The 18344-nt window shown below is 36.0% G+C and overlaps 1 protein-coding gene across 3 annotated transcripts; it reads left to right on the forward strand.

Annotated features, from left to right (window-relative positions):
• The first annotated feature begins 103 nt into the window (after window positions 1–103).
• On the forward strand, window positions 104–6056 carry LOC129569144 (protein AF-10-like). Of its 3 annotated transcripts, XM_055447699.1 has the most exons (14): window positions 104–749; window positions 915–1312; window positions 1392–1588; window positions 1648–1773; window positions 1892–2387; window positions 2530–2740; window positions 3042–3129; window positions 3228–3312; window positions 3405–3562; window positions 3696–4009; window positions 4104–4491; window positions 4579–4750; window positions 4872–5033; window positions 5120–6056. In XM_055447699.1, exons 2-14 carry the CDS (start codon window positions 958–960, stop codon window positions 5191–5193), a joined length of 2826 nt encoding a protein of 941 aa, XP_055303674.1. In that variant the 5' UTR covers window positions 104–749; window positions 915–957; the 3' UTR covers window positions 5194–6056. The 3 variants fall into 3 exon arrangements, with proteins under 3 accessions (XP_055303674.1, XP_055303681.1, XP_055303666.1); XM_055447706.1 differs by lacking the exon at window positions 1648–1773 and having other exon boundaries at window positions 109–749; XM_055447691.1 differs by having other exon boundaries at window positions 111–749; window positions 4872–6056.
• The last annotated feature ends 12288 nt before the right edge of the window (window positions 6057–18344 follow it).

An 18344-nucleotide genomic window follows, 5' to 3' on the forward strand; every position in this document is an offset into this window, starting at 1 on the left:
AATACACTGACAGAACTAAATGGGTATGTAAAAAAATGAGCTATGTATGCAGTCGTTTCATTGTTATTTCATGAACATGCTTTTGAATTCTTGCAGCACATTTGTATTAGAGGACTGTTGTTTACATTTATGTAATGTGGAACGAGCAGTTCACGCGGTGTATATATCCAAATCGATGTTGGTCTCATGCGTGGCGTACACACAAACACAATTCGAAGCGGCAAATGCTGTGTGCATATATATACTGTTCATCCGTGCTCAGATTTATTTGATGCAACACACACACACACATACGCACGGGGCCAAAGTATACAAGCGACGACTAGACAAGAGGAGAGAAGAAAAAAAAATACAAAATGGCCGACATTTGTATTTTCGTATCAGAACCATAGTAGACAGTTCATTGTTTAGTAGCACCGAACGTATGAGTTTTTTCATTTGTTCAAATTGTGATTGAATTCGTAAATTAGACTGGCATTGAATGCGATATTGTGAACGAAACTAGCCGATGAAGTGTATTGCATTGAGAAATTGCTTGCAAAACGCCGAAATTCAACGTAAACAACGTGAAAATACAAAGTAAAAAAACCGCCCAAGACACACACTATAAATTTACATTCGTCGCGTGTGTTACAACAGCCAGAAGAAAAAAGTGCCCGATTGTGTTTTCCGTGAATAAATCAAATTGGACTGACCAGAATAAGAGCAGACGGATCCATTCATTTCATTTTCAGTTTTTCTCGCTATATGTAAGTTAGCGGCCGCATTTTATGTGTCCACACAACATAACACTTGTATACGTATAATGGCTAGGTGTCAAAACTAATCAGCGTTCTGTTTTGCACTTGTTTCATTTTCGGTATTGTTGTTGTTATTTCTCACATTTGTTTATTGTTTCGTTCTTATTTCGTCAGCTAGTCGATTATAGAATGTATCTGATGTTGGCTGTTAATTAAAATGAAGGAAATGGTCGGTGGTTGTTGTGTTTGTTCTGATGAAAGAGGTTGGTCGGAAAATCCACTCGTCTACTGTGATGGTCAACATTGTACAGTAGCCGTGCACCAAGCCTGCTATGGGATTGTCACCGTGCCGACGGGCAATTGGTATTGCCGAAAATGTGAAAGCCAGGAGCGTCCAACGCGTGTTCGTTGCGAACTCTGCCCCTCGAAAGATGGTGCATTGAAACGAACCGATAATCAAGGTTGGGCGCACGTCGTTTGTGCTTTGTATATACCCGAGGTGCGCTTCGGAAATGTCACAACCATGGAGCCTATTCTACTGCAGTTGATACCGCCGGAACGGTTCAATAAAGGTATGGAATCGAAACATTTGAATTGTTTGCAAATTGCCAATGTTGAGAATAACTTGCAATTTATGTTCGTTCTGTGTAGTGTGTTACATTTGTCAGGAGAATAACAAAGGCTCAAAGGCTGCGGCTGGCGCATGCATGCAGTGCAATAAATCTGGATGTAAGCAACAATTTCATGTAACATGCGCTCAAGCTCGCGGTTTACTTTGTGAAGAAGCAGGGAACTACTTGGACAATGTCAAATACTGTGGCTACTGTCAACATCATTACAGTAAATTGGTAAGATTGATTTTGGTCTTTCAAATGGTCATTCGCTCATTGGGTTGGTTTTTCTACAGAAAAAGGGTGGCAACGTCAAAACAATTCCTCCATACAAACCAGTAAACCATGGCATTGAATCGAGCGATCCATCTTCGTCGCCTGAAAAGGAGACCGACGCGGTTCCGGTAGCACTGATACCGTTGGTAAGTGATTGTGAACCACCTCAATGGATTCAATAGAAATGTCGTTTGATTGACCTTTTTTTTTAATTCAAAATGTTTCTTCAATTTTTCCCATTTTAATTTTGATTCCCTCTTTCAGCCCGCGATGAGTTTGACCGCAACGAATTTGGATCAAAAGCCGTCATCACAAAATGGTTCGCACAAATCGGTGCAGAGAAAGACAAATGTAAGCGGTGTGGCCAGCAGTTCATCAATATCGTCGTCAGCGTCGTCGTCGTCATCGTCGTCGACGACACAACAGCCGTCACCGTTTGCCGCAAAACCAACGGGCGCTCAATCGCAGCCGGGAAATCAAAATACCAGCCAAATAAATACGAGCAGTTCATCGAGCAATCTAAGCACCGATCTGCTGAATGTATCGGGCGGCGACGGAGGCAACAGCAATAGCAGTAACAGTACAAAAGAAAGCTCAAGTAGTAAAAGTAGCAGCAAATCGAACAATAAAGGCAATTCGTTGTCAACAAAGAGCTCATCGAAAGAGCAACGCGAGCAAAAACATTCGAAACCATCACGAAATCACAGCAAAGACTCGACACCCAGTGAATATGATCTGCCGAATGCATCAACAACAAGTGGTATTTCAAACGCATTTTTCTTCCCCTTTTAATTATTCTTCGAAAAAAATATGATTTAATTTCGATGGAACTTAATCAAGAGTATAGCTTGTTTCCGTAAAAAATCGTACTAATATTTTGTGGTTTGACTTTTCCCACACAGATGCCAACGTCACACCAGTTTCAACTGCATCGAACAAAGACGTTGTACTCGGACAGAAATTCACGACATCAAATTTCACCGAATCGATTGTTGTATCCTCAGACTCGGTGTTTGGAAGTAATGGCAGCTCAAAACCAGGCTCAAATGTACCCGTTGTGAAGAAACGAAAGCTGGAATCAATCAAATCTAACACCACGGACGATATGATCAGGTATAGCAAAAGAAAAATCGCACAGCTGTCACAAATTTCATTTTTTGACATTAGCCGTACAAAAAAGCGCATATGGCTTACACTCAAAATGTCATTGTTGACACATACTCAATGCGTATGTGTGTATGTGTGTGTGGTGTACTTTGAACTCATTGTAAATACGATCCCTTGTGTGTTTCGTTTCTTTCTTTCTTTTTCTTGTTTCTTTCTTTCGAATCGCATCGCATCGCATCGTCACAACAACACATGCTACGTGTGTCATTTGGCTTTGATTTCCAAAACACACGTGCAACGCCTGTAGAGAGGGTATAAAAGATGTCTCAGTGACTTTAGTGCCATTAGCATATGAAAAAGGCGAAATCAACATCAACATCAACGACACGAAAAAAGTAAGCAACAACACAATAACTAAAGTCAGTTCACGCTAAACACACACCAAATACCGAAGTGTTTATAATGTGGTGAATATTTGTTTTAAATTTTACAGCAAAAATGTGCTGAGCCAGAGTCTGTACAAAATCAACACGTAGCTGGTGGTAATACGCAGCAAAATATTGTCAAACAAACCGAAGGTAAGTCAATATGGAGCCGATTAAACAGCATTTCAGCGAGAGAAAATGGTTTTAGAATAACATATTCACAAAATAACTCTGAAACATTTCAGATAAGCCACATCATCCAGCCACGTCGGTTAGTTTAGTGGTTTCGGTGCCATTGCCAACCGGTGTGAATTTACCGTCATCAAATACAAGCGCCCCATCAATTCCATCGCATCATCAAATTTCAAACATTAAATCGTTCGCTAATTCGGATCTTCCGCCGGTAAATATTGTCACATGATTGCTGTGATTTTAAATGTTGAAGTTTATAATTTGTGACTAATTGTGTGATATCGTTTATTCGAAATGTTTCTTTTTGTGTGTACGCGTGACAATGTGTGTGCAAATGAACGCAGAATCAGCATTTAAATCGATCTCACAACCTACCGAATGTTATCGTACAGCAGCCGGCCGAATTGCAAGTGAGGGACCCATTGTTGCTAAGTGACAAGCAAACGCTTGTACCTGTCGGTGCAATCGTTCGAAATCCATCGCCGTCACAAAGTGGCATAAAATTGTCATCCAAAGGAAAAGGCAACACCGGTAATTCGTCGCTCTTTTCCGAATTGAGCACTGCCAATACTCCGTCAAATATGGAAACGTTGGGTGTTAGACTCAGTGCAAAAACTGCACATCTCGCAGATGACGTTAGCTTGAGCCGAATTACAAGGTAAAATACATACTGGGTTTTATTGCTTTTTGCACATTGTATTTAGCATTCATTTTGAACGACGTTGAAATATATTTCCTTATTTCTATTTTAGTACCCCGGATGACAATTCAAGTTCATTTTCGGACTTGAAGATTAGCTATGAGGCACAGTCGAACATTTATGATGTTGCATCGATAACACCACGTACCGACATAAAAAATTCGCCGCCAAGCTCACCGAGCTCTGAGATTGCCGAACCACACAAACGAAATCATTCGGCGTCGAACGACGGAACGAAAGATGTTAAAGTGTTTCCGTCGAAAGATATGCATGTCACGCATATGTTGGGAAATCAACTGAATCCCTCAAGCAGCGTCGCTCAAAAAATGTCCGATCAATTGTTTATGGAAATGGAAGCGCACAGTGTCTATACGTCATCGAGTATGGACTCAAATACCCAACTGATGGGACCGATGTTCCCTGGAAAACAGTTGAACAATGTAAGTGGCAAATCGGAGTTTTTGCTCCAGCATTTGAAACGAACAACTGTCGTTTATTTCATTTATTACCGAATTATTTCATTTCAGGCACGTAATAGTGCACAGAGTCAACCGCAAGGGCCGTCGTTGAGCTCAATGCTTGGTGGAACCGGCCAGCCGACTGCACATGGAAACACACCACAAAGTCTCGAACAACTGCTCGAACGTCAATGGGAGCAAGGTTCACAGTTTTTAATGGAACAGGCACAACATTTTGACAGTAAGTATTTTTCTATCGCATTTTTTGGCTCTTACAAACTTTTATTCGATTTTCTTCATTCAAAAACAAACTGAATTTCTCTTGAACTCGCTCACTAACTCGAAACTGCATTCCATTTCAGTTGCTTCACTTTTATCCTGTTTGCATCAATTGCGTTCTGAAAACATCCGTTTGGAGGAGCACGTCAACAATTTGATTGCGAGACGTGATCATTTGCTTGCTGTGAATGCCAGATTGGCGATACCGCTGAATCAAGTACCGCAAGTTCAGAATCAAAATTCCGGTAAATATCGTCTATTATCTACGAAATTTTGCTACTTTTCTGAATCAAATTCCAACTCAAGCACATTTTTTCCAATGTTTTCTTAGGAACATTCAACAATTTGCATTTGAATGGAACAACTGAGCCGAATTCACGTTCTCGATCGCAGCACCTGAAATAGCTACAGCGTTTCTTGTGCGACAGTTTGAATGTCAGCACGAGCAGCGCATCGAAGCGAACCTAAGCATCCGACACCGAATTCTAAGCCACAATGGTTTCATCATCATTCTGAAATCAAACGACGAGCATATTTGTTAAGCTGTTTTCTTTTTCGCGTGCAAAACAAAAAACAATTGAAGTTTGAACAAAAAATAAAAATACGTAGACTTTTTCCCATTTGAAAATGGAAATAATATAGTGTGAGTGAGAGAAAAATATGAAAAAAATAGAGAGAAATGAATAGTAAGGCAGCATAAAGAATGTGTGCTCGTGCGCATTTTCCCTAAAAACTACATGGTTTTATAAACACAAATATTAATTTAATATACAGAAATGTAATTAAACAACTGAAATACACGGTAAATTCGTGTAGATAATCTTCATTTTAGACGATTAGACTGTAAGCCAAATTATTCACTGATTGGCAATAGGTACTTTTAAGCCTGGTGTTTAGATGTTGGTTTTCGAACCAAACATAACCGCTCATTAAGCCAAGATTTCTTTTTCTATTTATGAATTTCACCATTTTTTTCCATTGTGGTTTTTCTTTTCTTTCAAAACTGCCATTTTATTTGGAAACAAATTTAGTTTAATTGACATCGAAATTGGCTTCTATTTACAAAACACGTTTACATTAATTTTTTTATTAGTGTCGTTTCGTAATATCAAATTTCGTCTAAGTTCTTTTTTTCCCATTAGAGTACCTAAATATTTTTTCCGTACCTAAAATCTAATGTTAAATTAGTTTTGATATGTATCATTGAAGTACCCATCGACTAATGTAGCAAAATCACATTTGAAATACAGTGCATATTGGTAATTTAACACACGAATGCGTTTTTATTCCGTATCAGTTTATTGGCCTAATGAATACAAAGTTAAAAACAACACACACAGAAAATTATTATTATTAAATTGTCTTACCACAGAAATGTATTTTTTTCTGCTGCTGTATATGCAAGGAACATACACGAACCTGAACCAAAATTCTAAATATTCTATCGTGCCGTACCTAATTTCACTATATTATTGTGCTTATTAATTTTCAATTGACAACCCCTTTAATTTTCATTCTAATTTTTAAATCACCTCAGAAGCGCGATCTGTGATTAAATGTGCGATCACACCAAAAGTAAAAGTGACATTAAACATTAAAAGCGGTCTGTCATTAAAGAAATCGCAGTTAGACCCAAGTTGATTTACTTCACTTAGCCACGCTCCCTTTCAAAGTAAATCTTTTGTTATTATTTTTATTGAATTCGAAAAACTGTGGGAAATTAGAAAAGAAGCAAATCGTGGGAAATATTTCAAATTCGATCTGAAACGCATTTATACAGTTCAAAAGAGCCGTACAGCGTACACTCACAAAGGGTTGCAATGATAATAATTTTTTTTGTAATTTTTTTTAAACTTATTTTCTTCAGCATACGTCAATATATATACCATTTTCCAGGTAAAATACATTTTTTCGTTTTCGTAGATTTGATTCATTCATTTATTTAATCGATCAAATGTATTGTAATAACTTTGCAGATAATTTAGTGAAGCATTGGGTCAGAATTGAAATCTAAAAGAGAAAATCGTAATTAGTATTTTCTGTTTTAAATAAGTACTCACCGTTCGGTCTCTTACCGATAAAAATGTGTTCAAATTTAATCGGAATATCAAAACTATTCGTCTGCTTCTTAGAGAATTCATGAATAAAATCAAAATCATCGAAACAAATGTCGTATTCCGTTTGCAACCATATTCGGCAAATCAGAATAGCCCGAAAGAAATGCGTATTTGAAGGTGGCGAGAAATATTTGTATCAACATCAATGAATATGGTTCTTCCTTAAATGAATTTTAAGACAATGAATAATAATTTGAGTTTTTTTCTTCAAAAGACCTTCTCAGAATTTAGAAAAACTATATTTTTTACTTTTAATATTTTTCTCACCATTTCGGCTTCCAATAAAAATGATCCAATTAATTTCGAGTCGATGAAACAGATTTATAATTTCTTGAATTGGTGAAAATTTTCCCGTTAAGAGAGCATTGCTAATTTCAAATGCGAAGTAAATGCAATCAAGGTTTTGAAAAATACGTGCGCCATCTTTAAATGTTTGTTGTTCATCGTAGGATTTAACACGACACTCTTTGATTTCGTTGTGAACATACTTCCATTCATCATTTTGCACAGCAAAATTAATGGATTTTATCAGAAGAATGACCGCAGGCAACGTCAACGCCAACGCCGAATTGATGGAATAATAAATAAACTGCAGTTTGAATATTCCAAATGGTTTCCACAATTCAAACACCCGCAGCAAATTGCACGAAAAACATAAAATTCTTTCAATGAATGTCAACGTTGGATAATCCATATTTTATGATAAAATCGAAAAATAATACTCAAAGATGACACTTATTAAACACACAATTTAATAAAAAAGTTTGAAAATTCCAAAGTGTTCCGGTTTATATAGCGTTGACCTATTGAAGATTTCAAATATTCTTAGTTATATTTGATAAAATCTATTGTACACAATCACTCAATCGGTTGACCAAGTGTCGTCTTCATATTGGATCATTTATTTCATCCAAATTAATACCTTTGATTGCCCAAAAACCAATCGACTCACTTCTGAAGAAACTATAATTACTACTTCTTAAGAAAACGTGCGGAAAACAATTTAAATTTCGGTGAATTCCCCTTTAACATAGATCAATCACAAACGGAAAATATGTCACAATCCGTTTGGAAATAAAAGCATTTTCGAACTAGTTATTATAGAAAAGATGCAAGGAGATGGGGTTACACGCTAGAAACAATTCTTTTATACAATAAACCATTTATTTTTCAGATTTAAGAGAGTAAGCTAGAAACTAAATTGGTCGAAAAGACATACTTGTTATCTATATATCTTGACACACATATTGGTAATCAATTGATTTTAATCTACACACACAATGCTACGTACAAATCCTATTGGTCTAAAACAACTATACGACATTGATCATATGTTATACATTCATGTAGCCAATCAGCTAATGTGTAATTATATTCGTGTCCATATTGTTGCCTATTGTAATAATAATTGCTGGTTCACTGAATAGAATAAGTGCTTCTTATGGGACCTTCATTCATTACTTCAATATAGCGAAGAGACGATATGCCATGGTAAGGATCTAAGAAAAATAATTAAATTTCATAAATTTATACCGAATCGAGTGATATTTAAAATGAAATGTACCGATGTAAATGTTGGCAAACTCAATGGAAATACTTTTCCGACCATAATTTGGTTGTTGCGTTTCAGCGTCTCCATGAGAATAGTCAAAATCAACTGAAAATTCTTCGATTCGCTTCGTTTCGAAATGGCTATCATCTCAGGCCAATCAGAGCTATACAGTTGATATGAAAGTGTTTCGTACTCCGACATTATTTCCTGACCGAATACACACATTAGAAAAATTTGTAGCAGAAATGATGTAACTAGAAAACACGTTGACACAAATAAAGGCAATTCGTCTGAGGTGGATGTCTGCAAATATCAAATGGATTGATGAAATCAAAGGATGCAAAACTCCAGTTTTGAGTTTGATTTACCCGTGCCAACTCCTTGGCAACTGAACAAATGACGATGCCAGACAACAGAACCTGACAAAAGTATGCCCACTGCAAATTCTTCTGGATCAATTCAAATGTGGTATTCAATCGCTGATGTGTATAAATTTTTTCTATCAATTCCAATCGAATTTGTTCAATTGTGTCCTTCTTGTTGTTCACTTGACTTGGACATCTAATCACACTCAAGTGACGGCCCAATATATTGATTTGTGCGCTTAACATATGCATTACGTAGCAGTAGTAGGAATCGATGACCAAATTCAAATTGCAAGTAATTACAATACCAATATATTGATAGGCATAAATCAACCAATAATCTTTTCTGTTGCTTTCCCAATCGAAGCCAGGGTACCAACCACTGAAAATTAAGCTGGTACTTCCTGTAAATAAAGGTGCTATTCCAAGTCCATTTATTGAACAATTTGGAACAAAGAAATACACATAAATGACGATCTGAAAAATGCGTGCTCGTTTTCGGATAATTCGTTCGTCCGGCAAGAAGTTGATGCGAAACTCTTTGATTTCAGTCAAGATTTGTTGCCACTCGCGATTGTTGACGAAAAAATTGATCACTTTTATGGCTAACGCAGCTTCGGTGAGCGACATATAGAGACGATTTGTGAGATCCGAGAAATCCGTTAAGAAAAAAATATTGCAAACCATTAAAACTGCATAGAGTATGGCAAAGATGAAGAGAAACATAACGGAATAAGTCGAATATGAGAGAATATACAATTTTGATTTTTCGTATGGTTTCCACAAACCCAGAGACCACAGAATGTTACACAAAAAACTTGTAGTTTTTTTTATATAAATGCCCGTTGGTTCATCCATCTTTGATTCTTGTATTGAAATATTTCAGTTAGGAGAACAACACACAAACCGTACACTGATCAAATGATTGCAACTTTTTCAAGATTTCACGCTTTATATAGCTCGATTTTTCACATAAAAGCTTTTTTGGAAAAAATATGTCTAGACTTTTGGGAGTAAAACAATTAAATCGAAGCATTTAAAATTACTCTACCCAGAGTATGAGCAACGAAAAATTGGAAACGCAATTGCGTTCAATATAATAGAAATTGTTAACATTCCCGTGATATTGATCAAAGGGAGAAAAACCCTTCAGCAACCATTTTTAAAAATGAGCTAGGAGACGCGACATTTTGAATCAATTAAAATATTCAAGAACGATTAGAACAATTATAACGATAATTCTGAAGAATGCGTACAATTTGTCGTATATAAAACCATTTTGTGGATTTGAGCTTATTTGTGACATGTGTTGAAATATCTACTTTTTGTAGATCAAATCAATAATCGTTCAAAATTGTTAACTGAATTTCAAAAAAAATTATCTGGTGCTTATTCTTAAGTAAAACGTCGCATGGAAAATATTTATTTTGTCGACTATTCAATAGACAACATTGAATCAGAAAAAATTTATTGAATTGAAATAAGTTTTAAAAACAAAAAAGAATGGATATATTGATAGGCACTGACACTAGTAACACCAATTTCGATTTGCCACAAAAACTTGTGCCATAGCCGTGACATAACCGTGGCCTGGAACAAGTTTAGTGGGAAATGTGAGACATTTCAGTGGCATTCATGTTCCATAAAGGCTTAGTCCCATATGAGTGGCATTGATGTTGCAGAATAGTTCCGAAAATTATTCAGTAGCAAATAAGTCACATACAAGTTACATATGCAATTTTATGGAACTTGTTCTAGTCGATGCTTTCTACTAGTAGCAAATAAGTGACAAATAGACGAAAATTAAGTTCCATAAAGAAATTATTCCAAATGCGTGCGTGCAACATAATTGCAACAAAAATATTTTCATGCCAAGAAACTTCAGAGGGTTTCACCATTGTTTTCATTGACTTCATTGCATATTCAAGGTGAAGTGGGAAATAGACAAAATACAATAATGAAACGTGTTAAATCGGAATTATAAATACTGAATAATGAATTTCGACAACCTCATCGATGATGACGATAGAAATGCGTGGCGAAAAATAAGAAGAAGTGGAACTTTCTTCCAGAAAAGAAAGAGCGCAGTTGGTCCTGCTCAAAATGTAGTGCATACGAGTGAAAGTGAAGTTGCCAACACTGAAGACAACACGGAAGAGCCTGATTTGGAGGATGTAGAATTTGCAACTCCCACTGAAAATGAAGCGGCTAATAACAATCCATCAGATAGTGATGATTCAATCTCTAGTGATACTGATGATGATAGTAGACCAATGGATATACTCGAATTTCGGAATGATTTAAAGGATTGGGCTTTATCACATCAAATCAAACACACAGCATTAACTCTTTGCTGAAGATTTTGAAAACCCATATTCCCCAGAATGCGCTTCCAAAAGATGCACGAACTCTCACTGAAACTCCTCGTAGAATAGACATCAGTCGTCTCGATGACGAAGGCGAATATTGGCATTACGGCATCCGCAAAGAGCGAGATCAGATCCAAAGTCAACTTTCGCTGAACATAAATATTGACGGCTTACCACCTTTCAAAGGCTGAACGCAATTGTTCTGGCCCATATTGATAAGTGCATATATCCACGAGTTGAGGAAGATTCCTCCATTAATCATTGGGATTTTCTGTGGCAAAAGTAATGATCAATTGAAACCTTTTTGCTTTCTTTCATTTATGAATGTTGTTTGCATAATTTTATTGTTCTATTAGATAAGCCAAAGGATACTAATACATTTTTAAGAGAGTTTGTCATTGAAATGAAAATACTTCTCGCGAACGGCTTAAATATCAATGGTTGCCAAATCGAATTCAGCGTTCGATGTTTTATTGCGATACTCCGGCAAGGTCAATGTTAAGATGTAGGTTTTGAAACGAAAATGATTTTTTTTTCTAAAATGACACTAAAAGAAATGAAAAAAAATTCATGTTGTGTTTGTCGTGGTTATTTCACTACCATGGGTATTTTGAGGCGGTGCGTTTGGTCGTTTTCGCTTGCGGGAAGATACTTCGCGCGGAGCAATATTACTTTGGACACGTTCGGCTTCGCGTTGCATTCCCTTGTTCTTCTGGCGTAAAAAGAGTTCAAAATAATTGCCAACCTTTGAACTCGTGTAATTGCAATCGGCGAGCTTCATGGCGGCATCCATCAGTTCCACGAATCGTGGATACTTCGTTTGAAAGCATTTGTTTTGACCACCGGCGTTGTTTTGCTCTTCAGTCGAACCATCAGCATTGTCGATGCCTTGCTTTTTGACACGAGTGTTTCCTTTCCAAGAATATGGTTGTAAAACACTGGGAGCAACCAATTGCCGGAATAACTTTTTGAAAAAGGCATTTGAATCTTGTTTGGAATCCAAATCGTAAGTCTTCGACAAATAACGCAAGAACTTTTCCAAAAATGGTTTCACGTTCAAATCAGTTTCAAGTTGCGTCAGTGATTGTTCATCTTCAACACGTTTCAATTGTTCATATACCGGAAAATCTTCTTTGTCATTTGATGTGCTCGAGCTGGCGTTCGAACGATGTGCAACATCTACTACAGCCGATCGCTTCTCTATGAACTTTTGAAACGATACAGCAAATTCATTGGACCGAGTCTGTTGGATTTCAATCTGGTCGAATCGTGCATTCAGTTGATTGATCGCACGCAACAAATCGGCATTCGTGACGTTTTCTTCGTCAACGGTCACATATTCCACCATTTCCTGTTGTTGTTGCATTGGTACATTGGTCAGTTCAATGAGATTGTTTCCTTGTTGTGTGTAGTATTTGTCACCCACTTGGATTACCTTGGGAAGAACGAATATCATGTCTATGATGTCACCATTTTTTATTTTGCAATTTTACCTCCAAATTTCCGTCGGCATTCGTAATGTCAACAATCTGATTGTGTTGTTGCTCAGCGTCGTCTGTGAGACCAAGCAAATTCAATGAAGGTGCTGTTGGCTGTGTAATAATTTGATTTGCCACCGACAATTGGTCTGACGCTACGGATGCGTTCAACATTTGATTTGATTGTTGGGTAAATAGCAATGGTGCAACTGGCAATTCATTTGACGTTTGAACGCTTTCGTTCTGATTCGAACTCGATGCAGAGGCGTTGTCGATCGGCTGATTCGATTCCATTGTGGGAACTGCTGTGTCCGATTGCTCGTTGTCGATACGTACGTTTTCCAAAACTTCAAACTTATTCAATGTTTGAGCAATTACCTGTTTGCGAAATCACTTTTCAGCACACGTATCTAAATCAATAACTTACATTTGAAACTTACCGGTTGTTGTTGTTGTGGTTGATTTGATGTTAATGTGTATGATTTCGACTGGAATTTGGTTATTTTTCGTGCTCGCGTCGTGCGCGTGGCACGTGTCAATGCAAGCGCGTCCTCTGAATCGGTTACAGCCAGAATTTCGTCAATCAATTTCTCAGCTTCGGCTGTAGTTTTTGCTTTTCCAACAACTTTACACTTTTGTGGAATCCAGTCGGTTACTGGTTTCAAATGTGGATCGCTGAACAAAGTGCGTAAATTTGTCGGTGGAAAGTAGCAAAGATCATTCACTGTTAACTGAGGTTCAGCTCGAACTGTCTTACGGGTTTGCACGACTAAGAATGACATTGAAAGGATGTTGACTGTGCGAATTTCCAAAACGAAATAAATGACTAATCAAATGTGAGAGCATAAATTCTGGAATTTCGCAATAAGCCGCAATGTAAATATTTATAAAACCATTGATACACAATTGGAACATTATAGCAACAAATTCACCGTTACAAATCGGTGTTAGCAACATAAATGACACTTACAAGGCACATGTTGCATATCAAGTGTATCGATAATTTTTATGGAACAAATTTGTTGTTACAACGAAGTGTAGGTCACTTATATGCAACAAAATTCGGTGAGAGGTAACAATACTTGTGGCAACATGCTATTTGCAACACAATTTTGCTACAAGTTGGTTGCAATTACGTGTTATCAACTTTTCTGCTACAAGCAAGAGCATAAATGTGGCAAAGAACGATTTGCCACGAATAGCACTATTCCTGGAACAAAATGGAGAATTCGCCATTTTTTCGCAAATTTGCCACATTTTTGCAGAGACACAGAAAATGTTGATATTTTCTGCGCAGAATTTATGAAATAAAACATAATAAATATCCAATAAATCCATATGTAATGGATTTCTATTACGTTTTTGAAACATTCTAGTATAAATTTTCTATATTATAATCATTAATTGGAATTTTTGAAAATTTCCTGAAAAAAATAAAGAACGACTATGAAATTAGAACAGTTTTTTGCATCATTTGACATTTTTGTTCATTATAACTCAATGTATAACAGAACACTAAAAACGTGAAGCTATTTTGGTAATTATCTCTACTTAAATCAATGCAAATCTTAACGATTTAAAGCTGAAATGGTTGTTGTCTCTGATTAAAAAAGCTGTTTATAGCAGAATTCGGTTATTGTCTATAATGATGCAAAGCTTTCAGTCGTTCTTTGGTTATTTTAAAGAATTCAAGCGGCGCGTGAAAAATATTGGGAGTAGAATCATAACTATTTCCATATATTCGGAAGCGCATCTAAAATTTCGTTTATAAATCGACCGAAAATCGATTTCAAAGTCCACATTTTTATTAGTAGAGATGAAAGTTTTTCATTTATTCACTCCATTTTTATTATTTGTTTGAGAAATTTTCAGTCATAAATTTGCCACAAGAACTGAAACAAATTTGAATATAATTTTTTTCTTTTAGAACAAAATTGTTACATAAATATTGCAAATGTTGTGGCACAGAACAAGTTTAGTGGCAAATGTGTGACATTTCAGTGGCATAATTGTTCTAATTTTGTTGCAATTACGTGAAAGTAACATTTATGGAACATTCAGATTTCAATTGGAACTAATCATGTGGCAATTATGTTCCCGGGAACAACTAATGCTACTCCGAAGATGTGGCATAAGAGCATTTTAGGCTCCGCCCAAGTGCGCTATTCCAGTGGCATATCAACATTTGCAACCGATTAGCAACGGAAATCTTTGTTGCATAGAAGTTGTATATAGTGATTTGTAACTGGATTTTGGCAGTTTGTGTTACTAGTGGAACAAAATTTGTTCATTTATTTTACCCAAATTGATACCTCACATTGCACAAAAGCCAATCGACTCATTCCACAAGAAACTCAAATTACTACCTCCTAAGAAAACATGCAGAGAACAATATGCATTTCGGCGGATTCCCCTTTAACGTCGATCAATCACAAACGGAATATATGTGAGAATCCGTTTGGGAATGACACACACAAGGTATTTCGAAATAAAACCATTTCCAAACTAGTTATTAATAACTTATTATACAAAAGATGCAACGGGGCTATTATTGGATAGACACTAGTAATAATTCTTTCATACAATGAACTCTTTATTTTTCGTCTTTAGGAGAGTAGATTACACGTACAAACATTTTAATTAGAATAGACATACTTGTGATTGTTCTTTAAAAAAAAGTGTTGGTTATCAATTGATACAAATTTTCCGCATACGCCACCGTGGGTCTGATAATTATCTTATGTGTAATAATTATTGCTGGTTGGGATAAGTGTCCTGCTTCTGATGGGATTTTTCTTCATTACTTCAATATAGCGAAGAGACGATATGCCACCGTCAGGATCTAAGAAAAAGGATTAACGTTCATAAATTTATACCGAATCGAGTGATATTTAAAATTAAATGTACAGATGTAAATGTTGGCAAACTCAACGGAAATACTTTTCCGACCATAATTTGGTTATTCCTTTTCAGCGTCTCCATGAAAATAGTTAAAATCATCTGAAAATTCTTCGATTCATTTCGTTTCGAAATGGCTATCATCTCAGGCCAATCAGAGCAATAAAGCCGATACGAAAGTCTTCCGTACTCTGACATTGTTTCCTGACCGAACAAACACATTAAAAAAATTTGCATCAGAAATGATGTAACTGCAAAAGCCGTTGAAACAAACAAAGCCAATTCATTGGTTGATGCCTGCAAATATTAAATTGACAAATCTTGATGGAGTCAAATCAGCCTTTGGAGTTTTTAGTCCGATTTTTTTTCTCTTCTAACTTGATTGAGAAAAATGTGAAATGTAAAATATTTCAAAGCACTATTCAAAAACTAAAATTGTCTGACTTGCCCGTGCCAACTCCTTGGTGACTGAACAAATGACGATGCCAGACAACAGAACCTGACAAAAGTATGCCCACTGCAAATTCTTCTGGATCAATTCAAATGTGGTATTCAATCGCTGATGTGTATGAATTTTTTCCAACAATTCCAATCTAATTTTCTCAATTGTGTCCTTCTTGTTGTTCACTTCAATCACGCCATTCGTGCTCAAGTGACGGCCCAATATATTGATTTGGGCGCTCAACGCATGCATGACGAAACAGTAGTAAGAATCGATGACCACATTCAAATTGCAAGTAATTACAATACCAATATATTGATAGGCATAAATCAACCAATAATCTTTTCTGTTGCTTTCCCAATCGAAGCCGGGGTACCATCCACTGAAAATTAAGCTGGTACTTCTTGTAAATAAAGGTGCTATTCCAAGTCCATTTGCTGCACAATTTGGAAAGAAAAAATACACATAAATGACGATCTGAAAAATGCGTGCTCGTTTTCGGATAATTCGTTCGTCCGGCAAGAAGTTGATGCGAAACTCTTTGATTTCAGTCAAGATTTGTTGCCACTCGCGATTGTTGACGAAAAAATTGATCACTTTTATGGCTAACGCAGCTTCGGTGAGCGACATATAGAGACGATTTGTGAGATCCGAGAAATCCGTTAAGAAAAAAATATTGCAAACCATTAAAACTGCATAGAGTATGGCAAAGATGAAGAGAAACAGAACGGAATAAGTCGAATATGAGAGAATATACAATTTTGATTTTTCGTATGGCTTCCACAAACCCAGAGACCACAGAATGTTACACAACAAACTTGTAATTTTCTTTATATAAATGCTGGTCGGTTGATCCATCTTTGTTTCTTGTATTGAAATATTTCAGTTAGGAGAATAACACACAAACCGTACTCTGATCAAATAAATGTAAATTTTCCAAGAATGCACGCTTTATATTGCTCGACTTTCCTCATAAATACTATTCAAAAAAAAAATTGGAGACTTTCGGAACAGAAGCAATTAAATCTCAAAAACGACGCAATTGAACATTTTCAACATTTTTGTGTTTTTGATGATATTTTTCATTAAATGAAGAAACGCACGGCCAACTTGAAATGGGACATTTTGTAAAATGTTCGAGGACAATTAGAACGAATTAAAAAAATGCTCAATGCGTACAATTTTTCGTGTATAAAATGATTTCCGGCATATCATCTGATGTTTGAGACAAAAGGTGGAGTTATGGCATTTGTTCCTAGATTTTCATTGAACGACGCGTTGAAAAGTTTTCTATTAAAATTTACAAACGATTGTCTCATGAAATTTCTTAAGTGAAACGTTACATGGAAAATATTGATTTTCTCGACTATCCAATAGATGACATCGATTCAGAGAAAAATTTATTGAATCAAGATATTTTTTAAAAGCAAAAATGAACAGATATTTGTTTGTGAAGCACATATAACGAAAGCCACTGAACCAAAAAAATTGACAATCAACGGCTACAATACTAATTTATCATGCATCGTTTCATTCTCCGTAAGAATTGTTAACGTTTGGGTTTTCATAAACCAAAACAAATCAAATCGTCAACGGTTTACTTGCATAGATCTTTCGTGGTGTATTGCATTCGATGTTCGTATAAGCTATGACAATTTTGTTGTCGTAGCTGTTTATTTATCGGCGAGTGAAAATGAAAACTCAACTTCGGCCGTCTTTGAACCTTGTTGTGTTTCGAATGAATGCTCGATTGTTTCTTACTAGGTTTCTAATGGCAATTTAAAAAAAAATCAAAAACACTGGACGCTTTAACCATACCATAATAATTGATAATGGCCTACGAGAATAAGTGAATACACCAGCCATAGTTGATCAAGCATCATCATCTTTGATTGATTTATTTTTGAAAAACTTAAATGATAACAAAATAAGCCATAGCTCAACACGAAATATTCGACCCAATTCGACTATAAAAATATTGATATGAAGATCAAATTATGAACAGCATTAGGCCAAATAAATAATTGACATATGGACACTCCAAAAGGTATTTAGATAATGAATAGTATTCATTCATTGAATATCACAGATGTTGTGTATGCGGAAAGCAAATAGAAAAATATCCAAAATGCGATGTTCCTATCATAAATGGTCCTCAAGAATAAATATTCGAACAAATCAAATATAACACCATGTTTATTTTATCGTACATAATCGTTACGTTTTTCACATGGCATGTAGAAAGCAGTGTGGTATAATGAATTTATCCGAAAAATCTTAGCATGAATAGCCGAATTGTAAACTTCGAACATACCATTACATGATTCTCTATTGA

Source organism: Sitodiplosis mosellana, unplaced genomic scaffold (genome assembly GCF_009176505.1).
Source record: "Sitodiplosis mosellana isolate CC-2019 unplaced genomic scaffold, AAFC_SMos_1.0 Smas_scaffold_1, whole genome shotgun sequence".
NCBI lineage: Eukaryota > Metazoa > Arthropoda > Insecta > Diptera > Cecidomyiidae > Sitodiplosis > Sitodiplosis mosellana.

Coding starts and splice junctions, on each gene's coding strand:
- LOC129569144 (XM_055447691.1), top strand. CDS start 958: ATGAAGGAAATGGTCGGTGGTTGTTGTGTTTGTTCTGATGAAAGAGGT. Junction 3,313..3,404: donor TATTGTCAAACAAACCGAAG/GTAAGTCAATAT, acceptor GAAACATTTCAG/ATAAGCCACATCATCCAGCC. Junction 4,010..4,103: donor AGCTTGAGCCGAATTACAAG/GTAAAATACATA, acceptor TTTCTATTTTAG/TACCCCGGATGACAATTCAA.